Source organism: Triplophysa rosa, linkage group LG16 (assembly GCF_024868665.1).
Source record: "Triplophysa rosa linkage group LG16, Trosa_1v2, whole genome shotgun sequence".
NCBI lineage: Eukaryota > Metazoa > Chordata > Actinopteri > Cypriniformes > Nemacheilidae > Triplophysa > Triplophysa rosa.
In genome coordinates, this window is record NC_079905.1 from 13,310,256 (window position 1) to 13,334,352 (window position 24,097).

Sequence of the window (24,097 nt, forward strand, 5' to 3'; positions counted from 1 at the left end):
TAGTTTTAATAATGGAATTCCCAGAGTTATGTGACCTAACAAAAAGAAGACAAATACAGAGATTTAAATAAAGAATTCAGAGTGGGTTGATTTGCAGGTTAAAATACACGATACGTGCAAAATGTCATAGTAAACTGTGCCTTGAGCGTCATTGGTATTAGTCATTACCACAAAAATTGATTGCATATTTAAAATATACTCAAACTTCAGGCAGGTTAGTGACCTTGAACGTCTGCCCAGAGACAAAACATTTTCACTACGAGAGACAGCAGCAGCACAGCAACTCCACAGCTCGCCAAGTCTGGTGAAAGGGCCAAAACGTACATTAGAATGTCATGACTAGCCAATCAAAATCAAGCATTCAAAAGCGCTGTGTACTGTCTCTAATTTGTTCATATGAGATTGTTTGCCATTGGCATTCAGTTTTACATGACATAGCTTTTTTATGCCGAAAGTGCCCCCTAGTGGCCGGGAGCATTTCCGTTGTGTTGTGACTTGATTCCGTTGTGTTGTGGCTTTATTCCGTTGTGTTGTAGCTTGATTGCGTTGTTAACTTATATTTGCTTTTTAAATTTCGTTGTGTTGTGCACCAGTGGGCCACCGTATGAAGAGTGTGCCATTAAACCTACAGCCTGACTTGGCAGAACTGTCTATGTGGTTTATTGTGACCGGGTTTACCTCCTGTAGGAGAGTTCACAAAAGTAAACAATCATACTGTATGTGGTGCACACCTTAATTAAAATGGTGTATAAAGTGAGAAAAGTAAATACACGTATGGCAACTTTGTAACTTAATGCCATTTTCCTCTGCACCACTAGATGGCATCAGCAGAGAAATACAGGCACTTGAAGAAAAACGAAACCCAACAAAGTTTAATTTCATTTATTTTACTTTGAGACAAAATACTTTTATTTTCAAAATACTTCATTACACTCTACAAAAGAGATGATCACTAAGATCTGTGCTTTATCAGTAGTATTTAAAATTTCATATCACCATTTCCATAATCCCTTTAATTGCTGACAATTTCAAAGAATGAAAAATTCCTTTTTGTATGCATTTTAGTGCAAAAATAAAATCCATAAAGGGTCAAGTACAGAGTCAATTCGAATACAAAATCCATTTTCAGTGACCTACTTGTGCTTTTAAACCTTAAAGTGACCGTTCACCCAAAAATGAAAATTCTTTCATCATTTATTCACTACCATCTCTTTTCAAACCTATATGACTTTCTTTCTTCTGCAGAACACTTAAGATATTTTGAAGAACATTGGTAATCAAACAAAACTGGCCCCCATTGACTTGAGTCATTTCACCAAATATCTTCTTTTGTGTTCCACAGAATAAACGATAACATATTTTTTTCTTTTTGGGTGAACCGTCCTTTTAATATTTGTTTTATTTTACCCATTACAGAACAGACAATAGTTTTGAAATTGTGAATCTGGAAGACCTTTGAGACAAAGGCACTTAGATGCTGAAGGCGTTACCAAACCAATGTTAAATTACTGTGGTTCTTTGATGTGTACAGATGGAACACATGAAACTGGGCACTTGAGTTGAAGGAAGAGGCACTTTCTCATGAGTTGCTAAATTATTTGAAAACCAATATGACAGGACAACAACTTAAGTTCAACCATTTTAAAATGCAAAGTGGGTATAAAACATTTAAAAAAAACTTACTTACTACAACCCCAGAGAAGTACAAATACGTTTGAGCACATTATTTAACATTGCTTTGCATCATTTACTTCAAACTGAAGTATACTTATAAGCAAACCATTTGAGCGCTGATGTTATTTCGACTGTTCCCTTGAGTTGAGACAGCCAGAAAGACTTAAAATGCTTGTACAGTCCCATCAACACCAGTATGACAACATAATCCATGTATCTTTCACAAATAAAGGGGAAAACATCCTATTAATACAAAAATACACAAGTCAACCGAAGACAACATTTAAGACAAACCAGCTCAAAAAAATCAAGATATCAGCGACCAATTAAATAAAACAGCACAGCCAACATGTTGTTATTGCTGAGTCGAAACATGATTTACTAATAGCATATAGTGCATGAATGTAAACAAAAATGCTGGATTGTTGAGTTTGCTACAAAGTCATATTAATAGTTGTGATCTGCACTTCGACATCTTTGTAATAGCACTTTAAACGTCTCTAATAAAAAAGAAAAACATTGGCACTACAAGTAGACATCCACTTTGGTTTGCAAAGGCACTATTATGTGTCCCTGTCTTATGTCTAAAAATGACATAACTGCACCTGCATACATCCGAGTTCACACGGATTCACTCAAATTTCCAATGCTGGTCTTTGTCTCCAGGGGAGCAGTTTCTCATCTGGATATCTGCACGGCCATCTGATGTGCGGTAGGATGTGATACACATGTTTGAATGAGGGTGATATATGCTCCCATTCTGAGAGAACAATAACCAGATAATTATCATTTTGGGAATCAAAATAACCTCATCTATATCTGAGCATCCTGTTTACTGCACTTTTAAAATAATCTGAGCAGACTCACGTCTCTGAACTCCCATATGATGCTGGGAGCTCTGGGAACACCATCTTGCTGACAATGCTTCATTCCTATATGTGTTGCTCCATCTTGAACCTCGGCACAGAGCTCAGTCACGGAGTTAAAACGGATCTCCTTCTGCGACGTGTATTCAAAGTACTGAGAGTGAAAGAAATGACATATGTAAATGATAGGAATGATACCTCAATTGCTGAAGAGTATCGAGGAGAGGGGTGCTTTGACTTTTTTCTGTCCAGCAGATGAGAAATCGACAAATAAAGATGAAAAGGATCATATCTGAGAGTCAAATCTAGTTTAGATATTTCCTCGCCACGCCTTAGCACACAGCCACAACAGCCTAGCAACTGTTGAGCAACATACGGCAGCTTTATCTCAGAGCTTTATATGGAGACATAGGGGTGGGTTCTTTTGACCTGAGGGTAAAACATTAAAAAGTTTTTATTGCATTTTATTTATTGTATTAAACATTTGGAACCTATTCAGAATGTTATGTTTGTTTGATTAAAAGCATTTCAGAAGAAATTCCAATAGCAGTTATTTGGATACAAAATACTGATTTGAAATATTTATTAGGTATTCAAAATTAAAGGGATAGTCTACCCAAAAAGGAAAATTCTGTCAAGAAGTTATTCCATTTATTCCAAATCTGTATACATTTATTTGTTCTGTTTAACACAAAGAAAGATATTTGGAAAATATTAGCAACTGAGATTTCTGGGACATCTTTGACCACCATAGTAGAAGGAAAAAAATGGTAGGCCTATAGTCAAAGGTGCTCCAGAACTGTTTGCTCTCCTAAATTCTTCAGATGACCTCATTTTGTGTTCAACAGAACAACAAAATGATAAAATATTTTTTTATACTATACTACGGTAGTCAATGAATTTTCACTATCCCTTTAAGGTGCATTTAGAGGGGCGGTTTCCCAGACAAGGATTAGTTTAAGCCAGGACTAGGCCCTAGTTAAATTAGGATATTTAAGTCGTTTAAAAAAAATAAAACATTACTGGTGTGCTTCTTGAGACAAAACAATCGCATGGATATATTTTAAGATATGTAAGTACAAGTTGTTTTCAATCAAGACACCTTTTAAGTTTACTAACTTAAACTAACTTTTAAATTAGTTTGGGACTAGGCTTAAGCCCTGTCCGGGAAACCGCCCCATATTGTTTTAACAGTGTATCAACAAAAACTATAACATTTACTACATGTACTTCACATATTTAGCCAGTACATAGTATGTACATGTAGAACAGGACTTTAAAATAAAGCAATACCGAAATGAAAAGCCCATATTCTGCACGCAAGGTAATTAAAGCAGCAATACGGAAGTTTGCACATTTAAATGAAAGTCAGGTTAATAATTCATAAGCAAATAATGTTTCTTGGCAGAAGATCAGATTGTTTGAAGGTGAAAGGCAAAATGGTAAAGCAACAAACAATTAAAAGCTGTAGTTTGTTCTGCTGAAAACATTATTGCAGAGTAAATGTTTATTTTCTAAGTAATTTTGTCTAAAAAAATATTTTCACAAATTGTGACCGGGTCTGTGAAAATCCAGCTAAAAGCATTTTATTGTGATTTTTTGACTGTTTTCTACATTAAATCATTCTACCTCATGTAAAGAACAGTCTGTGAATGATATCTTTGATCAAATTTGATGCTTGTTATCTCATAATTAGATTTTGAGACAGATTGAGACCGTGGCATACAGCCATACACGCAGCTGAGTTTTAACGTTATCTCATAAAGAAAAGTGGGTTGGGCTTGGACACATCAAACTCACCAACACAATGCTTGCTTATTGCCTCAATTCAAAAGCACACACCTTCAATTTTTATGATGCTTTGGACTGTGTCAAAAATAGCCGCCATACCCTCTCTGGGATTTTTTTCGCCCATTTTATCGGCCAACAGGTGAAAATCATATCAAACACTTAAAGTCCGAGTAAAGTGACATTGAAACACGTGTTCTGAGTTTGTCACACAACAGAAAAGTGTGTTATTAACCACCCAGCCAAAACATTTATACAAAACTATGCTCCAACTGGCATTTCTGCCGCCATTTTATTTTTTCGAGCTTGAGCTTTCTCGACCAATCACGTTCCTCGCATGTTGTTATGAAAACGACAGGTCTTCGTCATTGGTTAGCTGTGAAAAGGTGCTTGACAAGACGTTTTTTCAGAAAAGTTGAACTTTTTTCAACCTCAAAAGACACTCTGAGCTGCAGAAAGAGACGCTGGCGCTTTAAAAAATGACTTTTTTTGAAAACACGGTTTACTCCATAGGATTATAATTTAAACCAGACGCTAGCAGCTTCGAAAAAGAAGTCAAGTGTGAACACAGACAGCTCTGTCTATTTGTAGACTCTCTTGAGCTGATAAGGTAGATGCTGGGATTGCTGATAGCGAACCAGCCAGGTGGATTATCTGCTCGTGCTCGTCTCGAAATTTGTTAATTAAACATCATTCACTGAAGCACGTCGCGATAACGCGCAGTGATCCTCCTTCCGTTCGCGTCTGCGTTACCATTTGCTTGTTATTTGGCGTGAGATTTGTTTAGTTGGGCAGAGTGCATGAAAGCGTGTGTGAAAAGCTTACAACCCTGATCTTGGGATTGAGCAGACACCTGATGCTAGGCGCTCTAGTTATGAGGGAGGGGCCATGCATACTCGGACAATCCATTGCATCATCGATCTCCCGTTTTAGCCCCGCCCAAAAAATCCTGAATAGAGAATCGGAGAAAAACTGTTTAACGGGTCTTTGTAATGTGTTTCAGGAATACATTTATAACATCTATAATGCGTTTAGAAACAATTCTCAGAATTCTCTTTACCCGGACTTTAAGTTACTTTAAGTCAGACATATGAGCTATATAAAGCTATGTATATTTACATTAGATATTAAGAAAAGGCTGTATGTCTGAGTCTAAATCTCATTTACTAACTCACTATTAATTCATGCACTCAGGAGCCTCATGTACTGTATATTTTATCCAAAGCTCTATCTTTGAGGAGAACTGGCTAGAGTTTCCCTTTCAAGCCGGACTGTGGAAACATTGATTTTCACTCACACATGGTGCCACTTCCCTTCATGATGGTGGTGACATAAGCCACCGGACACACGCAGGCTTCCCTTTCCATTAAATATACATCTGATCATCTCATTCTAAGCTCTACAATCTAAAACCTTAGGGACAGCACATCTCGGTACGGAATCGTGTTTCGACTCAAATAAAGCTGGCTTTATTTTGCAGCAAATGCAACAAATAGTATCCAACAGATCTTACGCATCCGCTACCGTTACATAACTGGAAGCGTAATGCACCTAATGCACATTTTTAAAGTTACTCGATACCTCTGGCATTATTAGAAGACCTCTTTTAATCCCTTTAGGAGATATCAAGCGGTGAGGGAGGGGAAGTAAAAAAAGTTCATAGTGCTGTTAGTTACCTGATTACCGCCCTGACCGTGGCATCCAAACAGGGACAGGTGAGCTCCCGTCGGGTTATGATCCGGGGCGTTGTAGTCCAAACATTCAGAGTGGATTCCGGCACTACGCACCTACACCGGGAGCCAGGATAAAAAAATCATGTGGAAAAAAGAGAGAAATTAAAAGCAAGACATAAGCAACATAACATTCATAATCACATGGATTATCTCGTAATGTGAGCAAAAGTGAGTCATTACCGCCCCGTGCCAGCCTGGTCTGTCCTCTGGCACATGAAGATCAGGATAGATGTTCTGCAGGTACCATTCAAAGCTCTTACACTTCAGCCGCTCCCGCAGTAATATTCTCTCAGATATATCCCCGTATGTTTCCTACGGGAGGAAATAAACATTGGCAAAGATGACAAATAAAACCACCCACAGTAGGATGTATCTAATTTAAATTATTTATTCTCGAGTAGGAGCTTTTTTGTTCATGAGTTAATGAGAGTGAGCCGTTGGTTGCCATTCTCAACCTCACCCCTAGGTGCTGCTAAATTTCATACACTGGACGTCATATTTTTCATTTTGGGGTGAACTGTCCCTTTAATAAATTCCTTTATGAATTTGTATTATTTATATCACTTCTTACTTCTCACAGCTAATTCCTTTTTTGTTTTTTAACAACTTTACATACTACAGTATATTATTACAAACCTTCAATTTGTGACACCTTTATTGTATCAGAACATATTTAGATTAAAGATATTTTAAAAGAGTGCCACCTAACCTCATTCTTTTAATGTAATGTTGACACAAAGATAGCCATGACGCATTTCAACAAGACAAACCCAAGGTACACATAATTCATTCTGTCATGTGGTCTCATTCAGTCCTGATGTAAATGGATCATTCCAGATAGCCAATCAGAAGGTGCAGAGTCTTGCATCTAGTCTACGTGGCAACCAGAAAGTGATTTGTTTGAACACAGATCCTGGTCATTAATAATACAATCTCCTTGTAATATGGAGTTACACGCCACGTTGATATCGGTCAACACCACAATAGCCAAGTGTATATAATATATGTTTGCCCTAGTTTATCTCTGTCAGCTATTTAGCTTTCCAAAGAACAAACAAAAGAATTGAGGAATTCAAGCGAAACTACTTTAGAAGTGAGTGAGAGATTTTAAGAAGTGCCCCTTTTCTTCAGAAATGACACGCAACTGCTGCAGACATCTGACACATCAGAACAAGATGATTTTGACAATAAAAGTGGTTGATTTTTACCGCTTAAAGCATCACAGTGAATGTGAGGGTACCTTGCGCGCCGGGGGGTTTCGATTGTAGAAGTGTTTCTTGTACGAGTCCATCCAAACCTCTGCAGCGCGGACCGTGTTCTGAAGAAAGTTGGAACGGGCGTACGGGGCTTTCTTGGGAAAGACGTGACCCACATGTGAACACGGGTGAATTTCTAAAGACCCCCCACATTGCCACACCTGCGGATAACAGAATATGTTTTAAATGATGTAAGAATCACCCAGTGTTGGGTGTAACTAGTTACTAAGTAATTAGTTACTGTAATTTAATTACTTTTCCCTTGAAAAAGTAAAGTAAGAGATTATTTTTCTGTAATTTAATTACAGTTACTTCTGATGTAATTAAACTTAACTTGTACAGTAATCTAATTACATTATCGAATGTGTAATTAGTAACTAGTAATTAATTACTTTTTCAGAGTAACTTACCCAACACTGGAATCACCCAATGACCTGAGATAGTGATTTTACACGGCTAGATATATTTATTGAGCTAATTCATTTAATTCATGACTGAATAGCTAATCAAATCCTAAAAGAGTTCAAACTGAATTTCTTTCAGCGTATTTTTGTTCTCAGTCAAAATACTTTAAGCTGAAACGTGTCATTTATGCACCGGTGGCATCAACAAAGATCTTTACCTTAACATTTTCATTGAACCATGTTACATTTCATGAAAAGGTGAGTGTTTCAATAATGAGCCCAGATGTATTTTGGCATCAGATCTTCAGAACAATGCCAACAAAGTCTTTATTTAGGCATTTTTCATCTTTAATGGGGTATTTGCACATGGAGCGATGACGTCCTTCTGCTATGTTACATCCGGCGCCATAGGGAACAATGGCGTTTCGCTTCGGGATGAACATAGGATTATGATAAAAAACGTGAGTCTAATTATTCAAAAAGGAGAAGCACCTTTGTGCTGTCGGTTCGCCGAAATTTGAACGTTTTCTTACTAAACGCATTGTTATCACTTGGTGAAAAATGCCCTTAGTGCTATGAAAGCGGAAGTGACCTAGCTGGCAGAGATTTTAGCGGAAGTACATCATGGTCCCGTGTGCATATACCCTATTCCCGCATGCTTTTGTAAACCAATTCACATCGCATCAATTATACATGAACGTTGTAAGACCCTGGAAGACGTGGCATTGTATTATGTTTCCATATGCATAAAATATTACTCCACGGTATACACTATCAATCTTCATTACCAGGTAAAGTCTAAAAAAAAAAGAAATTTAATATGAGAGATGCGCCTAATTATAAACAGCCGAGCATGTCTCTCATGCTATCAAGAGCCCCCGACACGCTCCGATGGGAAGCCTATGCAAATCGGCGCTACAATAGGTAACATGAATACAGAACACCTGCTAGTGTCTTACCCGGAAAGAAAGTTCCAGATTCTCTCCTCCCCAGACCTCCATGCCCATGTCGTAAGTGCCCAGATACTCAAAGTAGGCCTTGCTGACGGCAAACAGGCCGCCAGCCATAGTAGGAGACCTGTGAAAAAAAGCAAAGCTTTGGCAATCCATCAGAGATATTCCCTGGAAACAATGACCTCAGAGGATAGAAATGGACAGAACCTGAATAATGAAACACTGTGTTTAGGCATTAACTATAACCACTTTACTATACTTTCAGAGTTTTAGCAACACAATACCAGTTCAGTTCTATTTCAGTCCTAATTTTCCTAGACTCACATTGTGACAGGCACTTTAATGACCCGTGAATAATTTAACAAAATATGAAAATGATATCACCCTCATGTCACTCTAATGTTGTTGTTTTTTGATAAATATTTATGCAGCGCTTTTATAAACAAAGATATTTCCTGTGTTTGGTTGTTTTTATGTATAATGAATATACAGTGCCTAACAAATTTATTAAACCACCAGCCTGTCAAAATAAATAGAAAACACAAATATTTTAAGATTTTTTTTAGGAAATATTTTAGGGGAACTTGTTTTAAAACCTAAAAAAAGTATTGTCAATTATTAAGCAAATAACAAATTGAAACAACTAAACGGTTTTATTCACGTTTTTATACCTAAATTTAAACTGGCACATTACATAAAAAACATTAAAACATCTTTTCTAACTGTAATTTGGCATCTGAATAAAAAAACATAATAAAGTGCTTTACTATTTTTTCTGACATTCTTGTAAAACAGTAAATTTGAACATTCATGGATAACAACAATAATTATACTTAGCATTAGAAATACTTCAGTGACTATTGAGTTTACACATACTGCTGGATTAACCATTACAGAAACAAAAAAATGATTTTGGTAATCCCAAAACTTTTAGTTTAGGGCATCTGTGGCAGTGTAAATTGGGTGGTGGTGGAGGTCTAATAAATTTTTCTGTGTTTAAGTGTTATAATCTGGTCCCCGGTGCAACTAGCAACCCAGAAAACGTGAAAAACAAGATCCCAGTAAGTTTGTTTTGGTGTGCCTTTCCCTGCAAGCATGTGAGAAATCGAGCCGTTCAGATTTCGCTCCTGGTGTGACGCAGACGCAGGCTCTTATTATAATATAACCGCCCCTTAATCTACACAATTCCACCCACGGCGCTCCGCCATTGTTCTTTTCACAAGCGACAGCGGTGTACGTGACGCCATGGCTCAAATTCGTGGACAACATGCAATGTAGTCGCTGCACAGAGTCCAAACCTTGGAAGAGACAGGAGTGGATTTATTTTATTTTTAGTGGAAATCCCTCAGAAACCGTTAGTAAAAACCTGCTTGTTTGCACGAATCACTTCAAACCGGAGTGCTTTATCAACCTGGGACAGTATAATCAGGATTAGCTTCAAAGTTGTTTCTCAAGAGGGATCGAGACCAACTGAACGAGACAAAACTGCCGATGTAAGTAATATTTATCAACTGTCTGAATTGACGTAAATGTACCGTATATATATAGGAGGATAACGTTAGCATATGATAGCGAAGGGAGCCAAGTCACTCATGGGCTAAATAGAACATTCAAAGCCAGTGTTAAACTTACTCTATATAACTGCATATGGAGTTTAGCTGTATGTATGTTAATACATTATGTGCGTTAATATGTTTAGCTGCGGCAAGCTGTTTGTTTTGCTAATGAACAGGGGCGAACACTAGGGTTAGCTTAGTTTTAAACGTCTCAAATCATTCGTGCTTAGGCTGAAAAATATGTCACAGCAAACTAGCTCTCATGTTGTGTGTGTAACGTTATAACTTGTCAACGACAAGCGCTAAAATCCACGTAATTCCGCTGAGATCTGCAGGTGCGCATTCCGTGGATTTCAGCTAAATTCAGCTAAACCATTGCCGTGGCAGTACTACACGTGTGTTATGTTGACACGCTGGACGAAAGGGGGGTGGGGTTCGCTGTAACTCATTATCATTTAAAGAGACATTCACCAAAACGGGTTGCTGTGAGCATAGCTGTTTTTGACGAGGCAAGAAGGGTTTTGTTTACACAGCCATTGAGTGTTTTTAAGCAAAATATGTTCCAGACATTTCATGAAGACCCTAATAAATCACTGTCTCTCACTGTATCTTTGTAGTTACAGTATACCAATCTCGAGAATATATTACTACTGTAGGTAGCTGGAGGTTTAGCATGGGGGGGTCATTAAATATCGAAGACTCAAAAACACTGAGATCCATTGCCATGAAGATGAAACCAACCTGATGGGGGCGATTCTGGTTTTGCGCCTCTTGCGATCGATCTCGGGAACAGAGTGCCACTGAAACGTCAGTCTCCAGTCAAAGCCCCCCACCATGGGCTCATCCGTCTGCATGTAAAACTCAAATGTATTCCAGTCTATGGTGTCGATCACTGGACATATGATGGTGGTCTCATTCTCTGCAATTCTAAATGAAAACAAAAAGTTATAAAAGACACAGTTATGACAGTCACAGTGTATATGTGAATTTAAACGTATGAAAGGGAGAATAATGTGAGACGTGATGTTTTCAGGAATAAAAATCACACCTTTCCAGCAGTGGCTCAATCCAGCCGGGCACACACTCACAATGACAGTCAAGGAACGTGAGCACGTGTCCTGTGGCATAGGTGGCGCCAATGAGTCGCGCTCGTACCAGACCTTCTCTCTTCTTGGTGCGGATGAGACGAACTCGGTCCAGATTACTGACATACTGAGCGAGTTGTGACTTCAGATAGCCTGCGGTTCATGCAAAGTAAATCTGAATGCCTGTTTGATTTACTTAAAACCCAGCTTTAATAAATTCAGGCCCATAAATGCAACAAAACAATGGTCTAAAAGCCATAACATGTCACCTCTATCGCTGAAGTCATCCACGAGTATGACCTCCTTTAGCAGGATGGCTGGCGTGGTCTCCAGCACACTATGGATGGTTCTGAGTAAAGTAGACCAGGCTTCATTGTAAAACGCAATGACCACAGATGTAGTTGGCAGACTGTGGATGTTGTACTTCTTTTCTTTGCATCTGCCATTGCAAAAAAGAAATAAAAAGGTAATTGGTGGTTAGGCAAGTTGCTGTGGTTAAGAAGTAGTTTTCCTGTAAGTGAGGGAGTTATAAAGTTGTACAAAATAGTAATAGGCAGTTTAAATATTCTGAATACCAACTTAATTTATGTTTTACATGCAGTCATGCTATGCCTCAATTGTAATGTGGAAAAGGAATTTGACTAAAAAAAGGAACACGTGGAGTCAAAACGTGCCCAACAACTTCACAATCAGTAAGGTTTTTTAAATTAGGGCTGTCAAACGATTAATCACGATTAATCGCATCCAGAATAAACGTTTGTGTTAACATAATATATGTCTGTGTACTGTGCATATTATTTTGTATTTATAAACACATACATATACATGTATACATATTTAGGAAATATTTACATGTATTTATTTATATTTATCTATAATTTAAATTATATATAAATGTATATACTGTAAATATTTGTTTTCTTAAATATACGCATGTATGTGTTTGTTTTTATAAATACACAAATTCATATGCACAGTACACAGACATATATTATGTTAACATAAACTTTTATTCTATTCTCGATGCGATTAATCACAATTAATCGTTTGACAGCCCTGTTTTTTATCTAGTGTGACAACATTAAATTGTTTTTGTACAGGTAAATTTACACTTAATACAACCAATAAAATTAAAAAACTGTTTAATAACTGAATGATATAACCAGCATGGATGGAAAATGGGGGAATGAAAAGGCTTCAAGAAGCAGCAGGGCTTCTAAATAAATTGAGAGTAATAATGTTTCTCACAATCCTCCTAAACGCTTTCCAAACAAATCTCACATTCTTATGCAACCTGCTTACCTATAAACGCAACCCAATTTGACCTGATTTTTAGGCAGATGTAAAATTATAACGCACCATAAAACCCTCAGGGTATAACACTGCCAGCAGTAATGCTTAACTCTTTGACAAGACCTAACTTGTCTGAGAGCTATTTCAGAAAGTGAGCGAGAGAACTTCACATCAACAGATAAAAATCCCTGTTGATGCCAAGGAATCTCCTGCTGCTGTGGATGAGACTGTGATGTGGCGAGAGGAGCGCTGGTTAAACACGGCGGGTGGGGGAAAACAGATCTATTTTGTCTCACTTCTCATCTTCCGGTGGGACATTTCAGCATTGTGGGTCCTTTCAAAAAAGCAGCATGAACGGCATTATTGTGTGACAGGGAACAAGCAACAATTACTCTCACACAAACGTGCTGCTTTTGTGGGGAAAACCTCACTGCTCTACTTTCTATTATTTTTTTGTTTTCGATCATGTTGCTTGGCTGCAGGCGTGGGTTCATTTCCCCAGAGGAAAGCATGGAATAGGTGAGGTGAACAAAGTATATCCATCACCTGAGAAACAGATGTGGGTCATGTTTAGAATTCCTTAGAGAGCAAAAACATGTTTTTTTATACACTATATCAGCAGCAGTATGCAATGACAAGTGAATGAGTTCTACAGACTTGAAAAAGTTAGTGTTAGAAATTAAGAGAACATTCAAAATGTTCATTTGATCAGCATTTCTAGATGTATTGTGGCCATTCCAGTTCAGTGCCTGTTAAATTTCAACCAAATTAAACCTCAGGAGTGACATGAAGTCCTCCTACAGCAGTGTGAAAGCATGACAAGGTTATCACATAAAAACATGTTTTTTAACTTTTCCCAAATACATGTACAAATGTAACCGTTGTATATTGCTTAAAAGTGAATATTAACTTTTTCTTTGCAATATTTGAGGTCTGAAAATGTTTTAGCATCTTTTCTGTTATTTTGACCTGTTTCTCCAGTTTTCATTTTCTGCAAATAAATGCAAATTGAAACAATATTTTTATTTGAAATTTGGGAGAAATATTGTTTACAGAATGAAACAAAGATGTTCATTTTACCTAAACACATACCTATAAATAGTAAATTCAGAAAAACTGAAAATAATTTTGAAATGTTTTTTCATTAATTTTTCTGCGGCTGTATATATGTTTCAAGTTTTTAAAAATCATGTCTACAATGCAATAATGCAATGCAATGGCAGTTAAAATAATACTGTTTTAATAATATATGAGATCACAGTATTAACAATCTTACTCGCTTGATCTACTACTGTGCTTGCTGATGTTACAGCAAAAAAAAAAACTTATCACAAAACCAGATGTCCGCTCTAAAGAAAAATATGTGTAATAAAAATAGCTCAAATCATGTTTTTCATGCCCTAAGAGCAATAAGAACTCGTAGGAAAAATCTTGAATAAGGTTGTATTCATTTGTGCATGAAAGGGATAAGAGTAAATTAATTAAATGTACGTGGAAGCTCTAAGAAAATGCTGGGAGCCATTGACCATGGATATATAGGTCTTAAAAATGATTTTAGCTTGCTATGTGGTTGGTAGGGTGGTCTGGGTGTTTGCTTACTGACCTAAATTCAAAAAAGCCCAAATTCTGGTTCCTACATGTAGCTCAGGGCCATCTTTCAACACAAGTTTACAAGGCTAAAGACAAACCGCTTTAAAAAGAAATAGTACACCTCTCCTTAACAAGCCGCTAGATCATTCATGTATTACAGCTCCATAGCTGTAACTGAATACTTAAGGGGTTAAGGGATTATTCCAAACCCTAAACATAAGCAAAAGAAGTACTGATGCTTGCCTTAGCAAGTATTGTACTACTATTAAAGTTCAATCTAGCCTAATCTAATCAGATCAATTATTTACAACAAGGGTCTCAGAGGACCTGTAATGAAACCTGTCAGTCTAAGTTAAAGGAACAGTTCACCCACAAATCTAAATTCTGACATCGATTACTCTCCATCTTTCAAAATCCATTGATTTACATTTCATCAAAAAACATTTGAACTCAAAACTCATAAATCATGTGAGCCTAACCATCCGAGTAGATGATGACTGAAATTTTATTTTGGGGTGAACTGCCCCCTTTAAGATTCATAACAATGTGACAGACATACTCGTGCATCCTGTTGTCCTGTATGTGGCGATTGAGGGAGATCTTGTCGCTGATGAAGATGTTGATGGCATAGCGCTCAATGCTCGCTTCCTCCTCTTTCTTCTCATCAGCGCTGAGGGTCAATCTTGTAGCTCTTCCGTATTCTCCAGGAGCGTTGGGGTCTGGCGCTGGCTTTTCGTTTACGGGTCGCAACAGGCTGCTGGAATCACCTACCGTGAGGGATGGAAGGTTTCGTACGAAGATGTCACGTCCACCGTCACTGTCGGTCAGAGATGAGGTGGGGGTAGGGGCTATGAGGAGGTAAAAGAGCCACAGCAGAGAGAAAAGGAAGCAGACCTTGGCCAGGAGAGCCACCTTTCTTGACCAGCGAATCTTCATGACCTACAGCGGCCTGCGACGCTTACAGCAGCCGTCAAACACCCCTGGACTCCCACCCTACTGCAGGACAAGAGAGGAAAGAGACGGAAGAAATCAGTGATGTAACTATAAACAATAAAGCGTGTAGTTCACCACAACGGCCTTATTCATGAATAATGCAATGTTTTGTTTTCCATAATGGGGGTTTCAGTAAATATGTTAACAATGAGTAAACAGATCCGTTTAATTTTTAACATATTTGAAAATGTAATGACAAAAAGCGTCCAATAAGATCATGAAACGGTAAAATAAAATATTAACATGTGAAGCGGTTTATAATCATAATATAAATCAAATATAATTAAATCAATAATAAACAATAATGAGTACAAAATAAAAAATTAATGAACATAAATAAATAAAAATTAACAATGTTCAACGATTATTCACCAATAATCACATCCAGAATAAAAGTTTGTGTTTACATAATATATGTCTGTGTACTGTGCATAATCATTTTATATTTATAAACACATACTTGCAAATATTATATTAATATTTATATATGATTTAAATTATAAACATTTATTATTTTTTATATTTTTCTTAAATATATGCATGTATATGTTGCACAGTGCACAGACATATACTATTTAAACACAAACATTTATTCTGGATGCGATTAATCGTGATTAATCGATGAACAGCCCTAACTAAATCTCTATAAAAGGGTAATCCATCTATCCGAAACAAGGTTACTACCTTGTTTAATTTTCATAAGGGACTTTTTGAAAGCCAGGTTGTTTTGACAGTGGTCTCATGGTAAGCGCCAGCTCCAATCACTGAAGCTGAATCTGATCAAATACAGACACGCATGAGTCTCAGCAGGATCGCCAATCATCTGCGGTTAAGACAGTAATCACATAATTGAGGTGCATTAATATTTCAACAGGCCGGGATTTAGTTGAACAGTAGTCATGACAGACAATCAGTCTGAGCCAATAATCCCATTCCTTAATCGAAGCATTCAACCTTTTAACCTCATTTAATAATGAATGCGGTTCACGCACACACGGATGTGCAACAGAACCATATACTACACACATGCAGTATGGGAGAAATAGTCATAAATAAGCTTTTTCCTTCTGGAAGTGTCATGAAGAAATGCCACTATACATAGTTGTTAAATGACAACATTCATATTCTCTCAAATTAACTGTATTTGTGAATAAAAACTAAACAAACAACTAAACAAAAGCAATGAAGAAGAAAGTGGGTTTCTCTGAAGCCTGTCCTTCAAATTACAACCATGCGATGTGTCTTGGTTGTTTCATTTTCTGCATAAAGAGGAAGTTAAGAAAAAAGGCACTGAACCATCGAGGGTTAACTGCTCTATGAAAGCGTTCAAGAGAGACTGAAAAGAAGGGAAGTGATTAAGAGTGAATAACAGCATGTGACTGGATTATCCCAAAAATAAAAGTAAAGCAAACACAGAACATTCTTCGGGAACATGCAGCTAGACCCTTTTTAAACTCCATGGCTTATTTTAAATTGCTTTCACACCCCACTGCGCTTCTTCAGATGATAATAACAAAAGTGCAGGTTTAACTGTACGTCTGTGTTTGTGGGATCATATGGCCACAGGGCAAAAATTGATATTTAAATATTCTAAAACGTTAATGCTATGTTTTATATAAGTATTTAAAGTGTTACCGCTACTCCAGTTATTTACTGTGGCCCCGAGGTGAACAAATAAAAGGCTTAAATGATGTGGCTTAAAGGAATAGTTTACCCAAAAATGAAAATTCTGTCATCATTTACTCACCCTCAGATCAATTTCTTTGTTCGGCTAAACACAAAGAAAGACATTTTTGAAGAATGTCATTAACCAAACAGATCTCTCATTGACTCCCATAGTATTTTTTCCTACTATGGCAGTACATAGGGGATGAGATACTGACATTCTTCCAAATATCTTCCTTTGTGTTTAGCCGAACAAAGAAATCTATACAGGATTGTAACAATCTGAGGGTGAGTAAACGATGACAGAATTTTCATTTTTGGGTGAAATATCCCTTTAAATGTCCAAATATTTCTGGGGCCACTGTATATAACTATCTGAAACTATATGCAAAACGTAGCTTTTGCTTAACCATCCTTAAAGGTCAGCTTTAAAATTGAAAACAAAAGGTTTGTTTTCCAGGCTTTGAAGATGTAGATGACCCTTTCCACAAGACTGGTCACATGCCAATAGACAAAAGCTTTCTGAGAATAACAAAATGGAGTGCTCTCTCAAAGCGGCCCTTGACTGAGCACCCATAAAATCTACACTAAACCTGATAGGCTGGATTTGAGGAACTTCACTACAGGGGTCAGAACAGAAGCTTAAGTATCACCTCTGTGGAATTAAAACTTAGGGGGCGGTTTCTCGGACAGGGCTTGTCCCAGACTAACTAAAATGTTAGAGGTGTCTTGATTGATAACAACTTACACTGACATATCTTTAAAAAAAATGTTTAGTAGATGCACATAATAATGTTTTTTTTGTCAAGTTTGTTTATAAAAACGACTTAAATATAATTTAACTAAGGCCTATTCCTGTCTTAAGCTAATTCCTGTCCGGGAAACCACCCATTACAGTTAAAATACTGGCTCTGTGCACAGAAAGGTTTGAAAGTACTATAAAGTAAGTGTATTAATAAGATTAATAAACTCGGAGGTCTGATATTTTGGGTCAGTCGATCATGACCTTATTTTTTGTGGATGAGGTCATTTGATGTAAAAATAAAACCACTTTTCAATTTATTAATTATGATATTGAAGTAATTTTCACATTTTAGATGGGACATAAAGTAAAAAAAATCTGGAATAAAAACAACTGAAAACACACCTTCTGCATTTACTTAACTAACCTCCAACAGTCTAACTTTGTTAAAATATACAAAAGAAAAATCTGTTGTTCATCTCTCGAGAGCTTCAACTCTGTAAAGTAAACAGCTCTTTTGGCTTAATGTTGGCTCATTGACATGAACGTTCTCTTAATTGTGAGTCACTTTGGGTAAAAGCGTCTGCTAAAACAATACATGCAAGTAAAAATGTTGAAAGGCAGAAACTCTTGGGATACCTACATCATTAATTATTAAAAAATACTTGCAAATCTTCAATCTGCCAAAGTCGGGGAGGTCTGGCATACAGAAGAAGCATCTTGATGACAAAAACTTCAAAATAATATTCATCATTCAAAACTGAACATTTGTAAATCATTGAACGCTGAAAACTGACACATGCACTGTAAACTAGACATTCAAAAATATTTACTTTTTCATTATCTCAGGCCTTCTTATTGTCATTGACCCTTGAACAGACGGAAGGTGTCTGTTCTGTATCAATAAGGCAAAGAGAGCCAGAAAAAGAAATAAGGTGAAAGATTGTGTAGATGGCCATCTGGGGAGCGTTTAGACAGCACATTGTCATCACGCCGCTTTACAGTAAGATGGATGTTGTTACAGTACATGTGGATACACGGCCAGCACATCTGCTTTACACACTAGAGCTGTCTTTCTGAATTAAGTACAAAATGCTTTACTTACATTCTTATGCACATGAGATGCTCTTCAGACCAAAAATGTATATCCTCTACTACTAAACGTGTCCATTTTATTTACTTGTTTTTATTCTGGTGAGGGGAACGACTTTGTTTAAGCAGGACGGGATGCTCTGAGATCTAGTTCCCTTTTTGTAACCGAAAAGATCTTAATGTATGATGAATAAAAAGCGATGAACTCGTATAATGTGAAATACAGCCGCTCACACAATCCGAAATTCAACGATCAGTTCAAGTAAGTCGAGATATGTTCACTGTAAAAGCATGCGAGTGTATAAGATCTACAGTAATAAGTCAACAACAATTACCGTTCATGCAACAATGTGACAACCACCGACGTCTCGATAAACAGACTGTACACATGCGAACAACTTTAAAACACACACAGATACACTTCTGACACACCGGCATTAGCAAACGATCTTACCTGATCTCTACATGCCGTGGTTTTATTGAGCTATAAAGAGCTGGAAGGACAGAGATCGTTAGCCGCTGTCAGCACAACCACATCCTTCAGACACCCAAACGCGTCCTCAAACAACAGCCCCACCGGGCGAACCCCCCCCCCTCCTGTAGACAACCGCTTATTTTGATCGCTTTCAATGGTTAAACTCCTTACAATCGCGCGACTCCATGACTGGTGACATGTCTGAAGAAAGTGTCGCGATCTTGTAGCCGACTCGCACTGCAGTGAACCCCAGGAAGTTTCAGATTTGACAGCCTGCCTTCAAAAGACAGCGAGCCACGTGACTGAAGAATTGTGGGAACGCTGGCGCTGTGCTGCGCTTCAGTGTGCGTGTGATTTACGAGTGAAAATTACACTTCACTGCAAGAATTATTACATTTGCATGTATGTGTTTTTATTACCGTAAAAATAATACAATTCAAATAAATGTAGTGTTAAATAAATGTCTGTTTCTAAGTTAGTAACTATGAATCATAGGGCTGTTCGTCCGGTTGTTGTTGTTTCGAGACTACTATATAGACGATTATTAGCATACACAGTTGTGTACTATACTATGCTAAACTAAGCTATAAGTATACTAGCCTATACTATTTGTGTACTAGTTGTATATTAGTAACCATGTTTTTATTTGATTACCATTTGTATTACCATGACTTTGCCATAATGTATTGAACGTTGCCATAGTAAATAATAAAGTATACTACAATATTTACTACAGCTATACTGTATATACAATAGGCTAGTTTACTATAGTAAGTATTTAAGTATACTTCTTCAGGTGAATGGTGAGAAAATAGTACATTTGTGGCTACTGTGGTTTGACACTTTGGGTTCTATAAAACCATGGTTCATTTTCTTAAGGCTTGAAGACTTTTTTCATAGAATTGTGTGTATTTATGTGTTTTATCTTTAAATGAGACTGAGAACCTGTGTGACTTTCTTCCTTCCGCAGAACACAAAAGAAGATATTTTAAAGAATGTCATTAACTGGCACCCATTCACTTGCATTGGATTTGTGTCCATACAATAGAAGTGAATGGGTGCCGGCGCTGATCGGTTACCAACTTTCTGCAAAATATCTTCTTTTGTGTTGTGCGGAAGAAAGAAAGTCAATCGGGTTTGAAATGACAATTTTCATTTTGGGGTGAACTATCCCTTTAAAAAACATTCTTTCTAAAATCAAACTATTTGTTTCTAAATTTTTCATGCTTGTACTGGCGACATGCAGTATATACGTTTTTTTTAGTCATTTAGCAGTCATGTTAGTTGTTCGATTGCATGAGTGAGTAGTGTTCAAATCACATCCTTCCTGTCATACAGAAACAAAAAATGATGTCCTTGAGTAGACCTATTTTAAGACTGTTGCTGTGAAATGTGTAAAAACATTATATAAATCTGTTGGTTGGTTGGTTAGTACACAGTTAAATGTTTCTGTTGCGGCTGATTCTTGTTATATTTGATGTAATATTTTTATGAGTTTAAATATAAAAGAGTCGGGGTGTGGAGACTAAAATTGTGATAAATCTGGACATTCCAATCCACTTGCTTCCTAAAGAAAAAATGCAACTAGGTTATTGGAAAAACCTATGACTATGACAAATATTAGTTACTTCCTCATATTAAAGGCTTGTCCAAGATCCTCAGAATGTCAAGCATGTTGTAATTCCTGAAATATTGGTTCAACAACACCCTCCGGTTGCAGAGGACCTCCCAGTCTGCAACGTGGCAGGATTTTTATATTCAAAGTAAACCTTGTAAATGACCCACTGTTCGGAACACAATAAAGTTGACTGATGTTTAAAGAAACCTTTTCCATGTGGTTGAAACAGGTATAACTGGCAGCCAATGTGAGTCAGTTTCAACTCCCTCACATTGCCATTGTTAGTCTAAATGCACTGTAATTGTAACATGTTACGTGTAATAAAGTAACCACATATCAGTTAAATGCAAACTGATAAATAACCAGTAAAAGTTTTTCTTTGCCCGTGATGACTACTGTTACCGTATCATGTAGATCAAAAGTAATTATTGACGAAGGCGGAACGTGAACTGTATGCTGGCCAGGAGCTCCGTTGAACAGAAAACTGAGCTCCACTGTCCATCCAGCGGGCCGCATGACTCTTGTTTGAAACATTTATTTTCTTTCTCCTCTGCCCACAGCCATCAATCAAAGAACCCGTTCTTACACAGTTGTGTGATCTAAATAATTCACATGGACGCTGAAATGCAAATGTGTTATAGTTTTCACATTTCATTTGAATGAATACACATTCGTTGCTTTTATGATTTACTCACATTAAACCATTGACAATGTGTTTCACAATATCGAGACCAAGAGTGGTTTGGGAGATTTGGTGACTCATGGTAACAAAGAACATTTGTCAACGTCTGTAAAGATGCATGGCATTTACTCTGCACAGCACTCTCCCAGTTTGTTTGTTAAGGACGTGACTGGTGTGTTTCCCTTCCCATTGCGTCCTGCTGCTGCTGCTGACATCTGGTGCGTATTGGACATGACAGCTTTTAAAAAAACAATACTTCAGTCAAGAGGCGTTGTTTATATGAGAATGGATTTACTGGTGATGGAGACAATAATGTAAACTGTAAACTACCGTATAAGTCAGTCATCAAAATGAGAGAGGAAGATTCAGTTCAGTATTTGCTCATTTGAAAAAAGGATTATTTCTAATAATCGGTAGCCTAAGAAAAGCATACAAAGAGTGGGTCACCTCATGGTAGCAGACGAGGTCATATGACCAGCTGAATGACACTCAGTCGCTATAACCCCACATTATCTGACACCTTCCCTCATGGAATAAGTGAATTGTGACTGACCGCAAAAAAGAAAAAGGTCTTCCCTTCAGTTTATTAAGACAATCTGTACATAACTAAACAAATACAACATTGGTATTGATGATTTTCAGGTTTTCCTTTATGATATTTCCTCATAATCATTCATGATCGGTTCTTGTCTGATCTTATTTGTTTTGAACTTGAACCCAGCTCAACTTACCCTATTACATAAAATGTATAGATAAGTTCTTCAAACCCTTTAAATACTTTTATAGCCATAATGCACATCTGATGCATTTGCATCTGTTGCAATACAATCGTGTCTGAGCATTGCGTGAAGCAGCTCTCTTTTTGTTTTCATTTAAAGATTTTGGATGGCACCTTGAGGTTTAATGTTTGCCAAGAACTTGCTGACATCTTGCCAATGTTGTAGCAGTCTTTCCCCTCCCAATTCCTTTCCATGCCAAATCCAATTGATTTTCCTCTTTTTCTCTCAGGGGAACAGGCAGAGTTCTATTTCCACGATAAGATCTCCAGCAACCTTTACTAGTTAGGTCCACACGTTGTTTGTGTCTTATATTACTTCTTTTGTTCAGTGCACAAACTTAATAAGACCGTGTAGAGTTATATTAGACTCTTGAAATTTGTTCCTTTCTGAATAATACTACACTTCCATTGCTCTTTGAAAGCAACAAAGCTGAACTAAAACCCACAATCATCTATATCAAATGTTGTGTTTGAGTTTCTGTGTTTAGAAGCTGTGTATCGTCAAGCATCACAGGCCTTTACAAATAAATGCTTATTTTACAAACCAGCACACATTTTGACTCTATAGAATAGGTTCTGCATTTTAACAATAAAAAGCTTTATTCTATATTTGGTAATGTATTTACAAGTAAGGATGACAACAAGAGCAGGTTTTGATCACATTTTGGTACAAATTTGTCCCTAAATTAGGATTAAGTAAACAGCCCCCCCACACACACTGCAAAAAATAACATTATTACTAGCATTTTATATAGTTTTCTAGTAAAAATATCTACAACTTTAGATAGTACACGGTTTTTTTATGTACTAGTAAAAATGTAAATGCAGTACAAATATCTTAGCATTCTTAACTCAAGATACAAATCAAGAAGTGACGTATTTAGTCTTGTTTTGTGAAAGAAAATTTCAGAACAAAAAAAAACCTGCCAATCGGGTGAGGAAAATAAAATTATTTTACCATTAATTCAAGTAGCTAATTTTTTCTCACCCCATTGGCAGATGTAGGCCTATATTTTTGCTAGTTTAAACATAAACTTCCATAATTCTTAAATGTTCTTTCAGAAAACAAGACTAAATATCTTAGGTCACTTTTCTTGTGAAGAAAATGTATCTTGATTTAAAAATGCTAAAATATTTGTTCTGTAAAAAACATAAATGCTTAGTAAGAATGTCATTTTTCGCAGTGCAGAAATACTCGTAATATTTCTCTGTTACAGTTCTATTACCCCCCTATGAATCTTTAATGTCACTTTACCTTTCACGTCTTATTCACATCTTTTCAACAAGAGCCGATGGTTTATTTCTGCAGGAAGTTCTTCACGTCCCTAAAATCTATTGCTGAAGTGAAGGCTGTCACCTACTGGTTGTCCTATGAAACTAATCAAATTCAACGGATTTATATAAGATTTGTTGTATCCCATTAATAACCAGACCTGTTATTTGACTGTATCTTTTGGACAGTTTAATTTTGGATTATTTACCTTCTCTGTTACGAAAAAATGTTATGCACCAAAATCACACCGTGCCCCGTTTACTGTATAGATCTGCAAAATAATGCAAAACTGAAAACAGACCTACTAGTGTGCTTCTGGGAATATATAATATATAAAGTATATCCTGCATTCACAGCAACAACATAATGCTGAATTGATATGGCAAACCGCGAAGACATTGGGTCCATTGAGAGAAGCAGTCTAATAAATCCTGCTGCCTTCAAAACATCCGCTGATGATGAACTTGATGTTAAATTGTTAATACTGAGCGTCACGTTTGGCCCATTTTGTCCCTGTTCCAAAAGGAATACACTTGCGACCTTGCAGAGCCTGAAATGAAAAAATCCTTAATTAAAGGATT

General features: G+C 36.9%; 1 protein-coding gene across 3 annotated transcripts; it reads right to left on the minus strand.

Annotated features, from left to right (window-relative positions):
• Positions 1–867: 867 nt before the first annotated feature.
• poc1bl (POC1 centriolar protein homolog B (Chlamydomonas), like) lies at positions 868–19,444 on the minus strand. Of its 3 annotated transcripts, none has more exons than XM_057354289.1 (12): positions 19,145–19,444; positions 15,876–15,967; positions 14,758–15,194; positions 11,585–11,754; positions 11,279–11,468; positions 10,972–11,157; positions 8,681–8,798; positions 7,302–7,478; positions 6,242–6,373; positions 6,005–6,115; positions 2,542–2,694; positions 868–2,434 (listed from the first exon to the last, which is right to left on the minus strand). In XM_057354289.1, the coding sequence occupies exons 3-12, from the start codon at positions 15,132–15,134 to the stop codon at positions 2,306–2,308; spliced, it is 1,743 nt and encodes a 580-aa protein (XP_057210272.1). In that variant the 5' UTR covers positions 15,135–15,194; positions 15,876–15,967; positions 19,145–19,444; the 3' UTR covers positions 868–2,305. The 3 variants fall into 3 exon arrangements, with proteins under 3 accessions (XP_057210272.1, XP_057210270.1, XP_057210271.1); XM_057354287.1 differs by having other exon boundaries at positions 15,876–16,014; XM_057354288.1 differs by lacking the exon at positions 15,876–15,967.
• Positions 19,445–24,097: the final 4,653 nt, after the last annotated feature.